Below are 8968 nucleotides of genomic sequence, written 5' to 3'. Positions count from 1 at the left end.
TACTATTTTACCCTATTAATTATGAAATGGATGAAAAGTTCTACATTTTTCAAAGTAATTAATCATTTAATTAAAGGTATAATAGGTAAAAAAAATGTTCTTTCTTGATTTATCAAAATGGACAAGTAATTAGGGACAACTATAAAAGGAAAACTGGACATGTAATTAGGGACAAATGGAGTATCTCATAAACAGTTGTGGCCTTAATGGCCAAGTCTGGTCTAATGGTGGTTTGTACTGCTACGTCCTATGTGAACATGTAGCAACTTTAAGATTTTCAAAGTTATATTCATAGTAAGCACATGTTACATGTTGGTTCTCTTGTGCCTTTAGGGCATCGGGTGCCTGTCTGTCATAATGGGAACTGAAGCATGACAAAAGTGGTATTAGATTAGGTCATCATAGGGAGTCTACAAGGACGTGTCTTTGTAGAGTATCTCTTATGGATGTGTTGTGCACCAAATTTATAAATAGGAGGCTACGGGACATGTAGGAGTTATCTGTTTTCTTTCATTTCTTAGATCGTGCAATAGAACCAATGTTGTAGGTGAATCATATCTAACTTCTAAATTTGTTTTTTATAGAAAAGATGCAGGTTACGAGAAGGTGTAAAAGTACATGTAAGTGAGTAGATGTGGCTGCCCAAGAAAGGACCAGCCAACCGCCACTTAGTCAAGTTGTTTAAAGTGATGCTAAAGATGAGTATTTATCACAGACTTCCCCGACCCCTCAATCTCCAAAAGATCTAAGGAGGGAAGTTGCCCCTCAAGAACCCCCTATTAGTGCTACCGAGCCAAAGAATTCAGTCCAATTATTGACTTGTATTGTTGCCGGCCACGACCAAAGGCATGAAATCCAGTTGCAGGTACTAGTTGTATAGATAGAGCAACTAGCATGCAAAAACATGATTCTCTTAATTTTGACCCTTCATCATGCACCAAGTCAGATCCTAATTAAGATCCACAAGCCTTTATAGATCAAATCCAATGCATTTTGAATGTTATGCATGAAAGGGGAAAAGAAGCACTTGAGCTAGCAACATATATATTTAAGGGTGTGGGTATATTGTGGTATGAAGCTTGGAAGAAATCTAGGGAAACATATGCACCTTCAGCTATGTGGAAAGAGTTATAAGGGAAAACGATAATATGGGTTACTTGAATGATATGCACATGAATGTCATCCAAACCACGAGAGTTATCCGGTTACCTCCTAAACTAGGGTAGGCAATCTTTCTTGTGACCGAAACAATGTTACAATTGTTCCAAATGCAAGGAATACTTGGGGGACTTGCTCATGAAGATCCCCACAAGAACCTTAGAAATTTTGTGAATTTTTTTAGGACATTATACTTCAAAAACATCTCACCAGAGATCGTTCAACTGAGATTATTTCCATTCTCTCTAATGGGAGAAGTGAGTAGATGCCTTTCCAAATTTCCTAATGATTTAATCACCTCATGGGATAAGCTGATAGATGCATTTCTAGACATATTTTTCAATCCCTCGAAGATGATAAAGTTTAGAAGTAGCATCCAAAATTTTGAAAGGGTGCCGAAGGGACATCTTCATGAATTATGGCTGCAATTTCGGAAGCTACTATTGCAATACCCAACACATGGTGTTCCAGCTAACTGAATGTTGCAATAATTCTACTATAGTTTGAACTCCGTTATAATATCCCTAGCCAACAAAGTTGTTCAAGGTTGGCTAATAAGGCAACCATATCACATTGCAGTTATGTTACTTGGCGACATGAAAAGATTAACCGTGCATGGTAAACCATAAAAGAACAGGTGTCTCCTTTGCATTTGGGTATGAGCAAAGAACAATTGGAAAAAGATCACCAGATGGATAAAAATACGGCTAAAATGATGCCCCAATTTACTTGATTATTACACCTTTGAGTTGCTTTTACTTTGATGAGCTCGATGTATAATTTATGGTAGCTCATTGATACATATTTATTGGTTATTAATTAATAAGCTCAATGTGCTATCTCGGGCGGCCTGTGGATACATCTGTCGGGTTATTTGTCGTTGGTTAAGCTTGAGGTGTCATTTTAGGCGGCTTGATGTTCCTTCTGGGGTTACGGTTTTCCTTACTTGACGTTACACTATAATATTCGGTGAGTTGGCCTTTGAATGTATTGAGTTTTTTATGTGTATCTTCTGGATGAATCATTAATTCTATCTACCCGTCCTCTATTTTATATTAGTTTTTTGGGTAAAGGATCAAATATGCCCCTAAACTATTTGAAAAATATCTAAATATACCCCCGTTTAAAATTTAGCTCAAGCATGCCCTCGCCGTCAAACTTTTCGTCTAAATATACCTTTATGGACGTTCGTTGGCCTGCTGGAAATTCTAACTCATTTTACATTTTTTCAAATGCCAAATGGAATTGCCATGTGGCATTTGATTAAAAGGGAAAGGGGTCGCTTATGCCCATAAACTATCCGACGCACTTTTAAAACACCTATCCAACCCATAAATCACCCCTCTTTTAAATAACCTATCTGATCCGACCCAACCTAAAACCCATCCCTTTTAACCCATCATCAAAGCCCTAATTTGTTGTTAACTTCTCTTATTCCATTGAAAGTAGCATGATTTCATTTCCATCGAAAATAGCTCTTCTTCATTGCCATCAACGCTAGGTTTCTTGAGAGCCCTTATTACCCCATCAATTTCATTTTCAGAAGCTCGCACGAGAATAAAAGAGTGTTCTAGTCATCTCCAGTCATCTTCCACCATTCAAGTTTTTTAATAAATTAGTCAGGACTCAAGTGTTTCAAGTCTTTCAACGGTGAAATGTCAATGCGGTATTGCAACGAGGATTTTCACAGCTTTCACTCCAACTAATGCTGGAAGACGCTTTAATAAGTGCTCTAAGCCTAATGTAAATTTAATATATAATTTCATTAATTTTCATATTTTTGGTGAGTACTGATTTCAAGTTCATAATTGTGCAGGGTTATAAATGTGATTATTGGAAATGGGTTGATTATCCACTCCATTCTAGAGTTGCAAATCTCATCCACATTTTAAAGAAGGAAAACAATAATCTTCATCGTCAAAAGTATTTGGCATCTGAAATTGAAGAAAATTGTGAATGTCTAGACAAAATTACTATTCCCAAGAGTGAGGATATTGTTGTCGATAAGTCTAAGAAAAAAGTTTATAAAATGTGGATTGTGCTAGCTATGTTGTGGTGTTGTTTTGTAGCATTATGGGTGATGAAATAGGAAGGGAAATAGGAATTTCTATCATTTTGTAATATTTAACTTTATAAACCTTAGCTTAGAAAACGTTAAACATGTGTGATGTGGTTCATGACTTTTGATGTGATCAATTTCAAGTAGACGTTTTAGTTTATATGATTTGTTAAGTTTGATGTGATCAATTTCTCAACTACTTTCATCTGCACCTCGTTATTATGCTAATAGACAACAAGGAACATAGTTAACTTTTTATCGTGTTATAATCAAAGAAACATTATATTTACTTTGGTTCAAATTTTTGTTGATTGTAGATGAGTATAATCATATGATATTTTTTCATATATTTCTTGGAAAGTCTTCAGTTGATAATGCATTAATTCCATGTTCACATACATGAAAGATTACTTCGCTATTTATTGATTTTGTGAGCTTTTGCCCATACACATACATTTATAATGATCCTTGTTGTTTGTTTAGTTGATACGTGTATCACAATAAGCTGAAATGTATGCTGACAGATTATGCTCAAATGTCATTTGAGAATGTTTCTTAATGCCACGCTTCTTGGGCCACATGACATGCCAGGGTGCTTAAGGGAATATACATTTTGTTGAAGCACCAGAGACAGTAGTCCCTTGGTTCTCTGATTTTGAAGTATTATTGTTTACTTCTTTTGTTTGAGAACTATGTTTTGCTTTTGATTGTTACTATGTTCCCGGCATGAGCTTTAAAAAGATACGTATGAAAATGTAGGAATTGATTTATTGCCCTTCACTGAGGTGGTATTTGCAGCACTGTAAGATTAATTGAAGGCTCATTCTCTCCGTGTTTAGTTTGTTTCGAACTCGTATTTCTCCTTGAACAGATAATGAATTTCTTTATTGGCCTGTACTTCTTGAGAATTGTAACTAAATTTGGTATCAGTACGGTGTACATGGGATTTGCACTCTCTGGTCTTGTTGTTATCACTGGAGGAGATAGAACGTGAGTTAAGTCCAGCAATTTGAGTGGTACAACTGAACAACTGAGAGTAATTTCAACTTCCGCCATCCAGTTGGTCTGGATTTTGAAGAGATTCTCCCCATTGGGAGTCCTATGACAACAGGCCAACCACCAACAACCACAACAATCAACACTAAACACAACAACACTTAGAGAAACTTCTCAATGCAAATATTAAATAACTGGATAAACAGCAGCACTACAAATTGCAAGCCTGCAACATTGCAAAAGTCAAAATGCAGCACAATTTAAAATTGTCTAACATAAAGTCACTTCCATGGACCACACAAGCACATAATTTCAAAACTTCAAAATAGCAGTCGCACAACCTAAAAATAAGTCCAAACATTGTACTAATCAGCAATATTGTTTGTCAACCACTGTGGTTAACCATGAGCATTAACACAAAAATTAACATAGAAAATAAATAACAACGAATCATCATCGAGAACAGGTTGTTCTCTCCCCTTAACCCCTGTCATCTTGATTCTTTTCTTTTTTTCCTGCATCGGCACATGTCCAGCAAGGATAGCTTCTTTGCCCTACCATGTTCTTTTGACCGGAGAATAAGGCAGATTAGTTGGCACTGAGGCACTAGTGTGATCTCCATAAAACTAAATTTTTCTAGCACCAGTTGGAACAACTCTTGTCTTCAACCTCTCAGCCCTTAACTCTAATTCACAAATCACCATTGGTCTTAGAGGTGGGTCTTCATCATCTTCAACATCCGGATCATATGGTTCGAACTCTTGAGTTGCAGCCTCAGTTTCAGCCTCAACATCAGTACCATGTTTATCGTTAGACATTGGCCTTTTACCATTCTTTGAATGTGCATTATTTTCAGTACACTTTTCCTATATTTTTTTTTTTTGTATTTAGGTTAATTAGCTTACAATAAAAAAAAAATAGAAAAACATGCAATATTGTAGCTTACCTTGTAACAGGACCTCACATTATGGTTTGATTCACCACAGTTGCTACATGTCATTTGAGTGCCTTTTCTAGACTGAGACCATTCACCTTTTCTTTTTCTTGCTTCATCTGGTTCTCTATTCCTATTCATTTTAGGTCTACCCAATTGTTTCACAACATCAGGAGGCAACATTGCACTTGAAGGATCAACCTTCCAGAACTTCTGACCTCTTACAGGCTGCATCTTGTATTTATATGTTAGCATGTAAGCCTCCTTGCTATACCACCAATGCATTTCAGTTATTGAATCTACTTTTTTTTGTGTCAATGCTTTGATGGCATGACGGCATGGAATACCTGATAAATCCCAAATTTTGCAAGTGCATTTTTTTTGCTCTGGATTGACAGTGTATATATCTTCTCCATCAGACACTTCATATCCCCAATCTCTATTGAATTCCACCTTACAACCATGTGCTATGGCCCTGTAGTCAATGTACAACTTCATGCATTCTGGATTCAAATCAGTAACCCAAGTCCTCAACTTTTTTTCATTTTTCCCTATCAATCTCATCACTTGTACTCTTATTTCTTCTAACATCTTGATTATTGGCTTTGCTCTAGCCTCAAGAATCCATGCATTGAATGACTCAGTGAAGTTGTTATCAATCATCATATTTTTACATTGAGTATCAAAATAAGCTTTAGACCATGCTTTTGGTGGATACTCTACCTAATCCCTTGCACCATATTTTGATAATTTCCCCAACTTATTCAACTAGTCCTTGAACTCTTCATCATAGGAACTCCAAGCATACCACCACATAAGCTTCCTCATTTGACCACTCCTCCATCTTTTGCACCAGTTACCCTCAATATATCTCACACAATACCTATGTTGAGCTTCAGGCAACAGTTTGTGAACAACATCTATCAGTCCTTGTAACAATGAAATAAAACAAATGAGAACATGAAATTTATGAGAATCTGATGGTTAAAAATAGTGAGTAAAATTTGAGAATTAATGTGTGTTAAAAATAGTAAGTACAAATGTTTTTGGAATTGTTAGAAAGTGTGTAACAATGAATGTGTATTAAAAACAGTAAGTAACATTGACAATGAATGTGTATAAAAAAAGTAGGTAAAAATTGAGAATCAAAGTGTATTAAAACTATAGTAAAAATTGAGTTAAAAACAACATCATACCTTTTGCATATCTGAAATGAATGTGATTTTTGCACCATCTTTAAGGTCCAACGACCCCTTCAATAGCTCAATGAACTAGCACCATTTCCTGCTTGTTTCTTTGTCCACTATTGCCTAATGCTAGTGGATATAACTTGTTCATAGAATCTTGTCCTAGTGAACCAACATCATACCCTTACATATACCTTTTAAGAATGTACCATCAAGTCCAATGAATGTCCTCAAACAAGATTTCTAGCCTTTTTTAAGAGCATCAAAACACATGTACATCCTCAAAAATTTTCTTTTTCCTTCAGCTAGGGAATCCTTAGAGATATTTATCAAAACATCACTTCCGGGATTGGATTGCTTAAGATCTTGTGCATAGGCCTCAAACTTGCTGTAGTCATCTATAAAACTATCCTCCAACTTCTCAAGAGCCATCCTCCTAGCCCTTTTAAGTTTGTATTGACACACATTCAATTTCAAGTCATTTTCAAGCTCTCCTCTCATATCTTTTACCTTATAGTTGGGATTATTTTAAAGCTTGTGCTTGAAGTACTAAGTTAAAGCAACTATATCAACTCTAGAATTAAAAAGGGCCTCCTCAGATGTGTGTATATTGATGAAAGTCTTTACCTTAAACCCTTCAGTTTTGCCATCTCTTGAAATCAAACACCAAAGGGACATCCCACATCGCAACCATACCTAGTTCTCTTTGTATCACCTTTGATTATAGTCAAAGCCCTTTTGTTAGCTAATGCATAATAATTCATAACCTGTCTACCATCTTTCATGTCCTTAAATGTCATACCAACTTGCAATTCCTTGAAGTTTTCCAACCTATTACCTAGTATTCTTCCCCTTTCCTTGCTACTAGCCTCCATCCACTCATAATCACATTCCTTACCCTCAGAAAGATCCCATTCATAATCAGAACAAGCACTATGTTGACAATCTGTACCAACCTCAACATCTACAAAACATGATTCAGAATATTGTGTAATATTTTGGGCATAGACTGTGAGCTTACCCTCCTCCACAAAAAAAGAAGTTAATGACTTTAAATTTCTCACATAAAAGGCAAAGGATGGCCCTAATTCCATCATCCCCATCTACTATATAATACTTTCTAGAGAGCCCAATGACTAACAATTGTTTAACCCGAGAAAGCCCTAGCTTGGAAGTAAACTCATCACATATATCTTTATGACTCAATAATTCAGGGTCAACATTAAGCCAAGAGTGCACCATTTTCTTAGTGTAAACCAATAGAGGTGAAATAACCCAACTACCACCGTAGTTGAACACAATTTCAACTTCGTCAATCATCCTTCAAAAATACATGAAATAAACAGTAAAATCATAGGGACCACATCAAACCAAACACATTAAAAGCTACAAAAATGTAATAAACTAACCTAAAAGACAAACATCATCTCGAGACCACCAAAAGAGAAACAAAACAATGCTCACAAAGGCATAAAAGTACATCCTTTAACATTAAACAATACATTTCAAGTGATTTTGGTGGATACAAATCAAATACAACACATGCCTTACTAGGTCGACTTTATTTAGATAACCCTAACTTAACAAGAAAATGTAACAAAATCAAATATAAATTTACTGAATATAGAAGACTTACCTTCAACTTGTAAATCTTCTAAGAATCCTAGCGTTGCAAGCTTCTTAAATCTTCTAAGAACCCTAGCGACGCAAGCTTCGTAAATCTTCTAAGAACCCTAGCACGACAAGCTTCTTTCAATGAAAATGGAGAAGTTAAGAATACATTAGGGCTTTGATAATGGGTTAAAAGGGATGGGTTTTGGGTCGTGTCGGGTCGGATAGTTTAATTAAAAGAGGGGTGATTTATGGGTTGGATAGGTGTTTTGAATGTGGGTCGGATAGTTTAGAGCCATAAGCGACCCCTTTCCCTTTTAATTAAATGCCACGTGGCAATTCCACTTGGCATTTAAAAAAATGTAAAATGAGTTGGAATTTTCAGAAGGTCAACTAACGTCCATAAAGGTATATTTAGATAAAAAGTTGGATGGCGAGGGCATGATTGAGCCAAAACATTAAACGGGGGGGTATATTTAGACCTTTTCGATTAGTTTAGGGGCATATTTAACCCTTAACCCAAGTTATTTAAGGATTTCAAGTGTCTTGCTTGTATCATCATGCTACTTCTATATAATTGATCATTCTGAGTTTGGTTTGCCTATGATTTCTATAGGGTACCCCATGTTTTGGAACTCATATTACATTTTTACATCTTTATTATGTAGTTCCTTGTTCGAGTCACCCTCAGTGAGTGTTGGATCTTCCGTTGAGGTCATAGACTCAGATTTTTGTGAGCTCCATACGTTCAAAGACTTACTACGGTCCTTCTTTTATAGTGACCCTCATGTTGTATTTTGGATTGGTCAGTTCTCGGTATATATAATATATATATGACTTTCTCTTAATTGTAGCTCCTATATAGGTGTCAAAATGTACTGGGGATTGATTTACTCCGTTAGTTGTCTTTTGGTCTCTTTCGAGTGTCACGACCCAGGGGTACCCCCTATATGTAACATGGCATATAGAACCCTAAAGGACTCCATACAAGCCACTTAGTCCTCATAACATAAGAAATAGAAC

The 8968-nt window shown here is 36.0% G+C and overlaps 1 protein-coding gene across 1 annotated transcript; it reads right to left on the bottom strand.

Annotated features, from left to right (window-relative positions):
- Positions 1–4839: 4839 nt before the first annotated feature.
- On the bottom strand, positions 4840–5738 carry LOC125832858 (uncharacterized). The gene is made up of 2 exons (XM_049512047.1): positions 5160–5738; positions 4840–5079 (listed from the first exon to the last, which is right to left on the bottom strand). The coding sequence occupies exons 1-2, from the start codon at positions 5736–5738 to the stop codon at positions 4840–4842; spliced, it is 819 nt and encodes a 272-aa protein (XP_049368004.1).
- Positions 5739–8968: the final 3230 nt, after the last annotated feature.

Source organism: Solanum verrucosum, unplaced genomic scaffold, assembly GCF_900185275.1.
Source record: "Solanum verrucosum unplaced genomic scaffold, falcon-dt-bn FXZP01000174.1, whole genome shotgun sequence".
NCBI classification, from domain to species: Eukaryota; Viridiplantae; Streptophyta; class Magnoliopsida; order Solanales; family Solanaceae; genus Solanum; species Solanum verrucosum.
The sequence above is the reverse complement of the archived record's forward strand: the minus strand, read 5'-3'. Positions and strand labels throughout refer to the sequence as shown.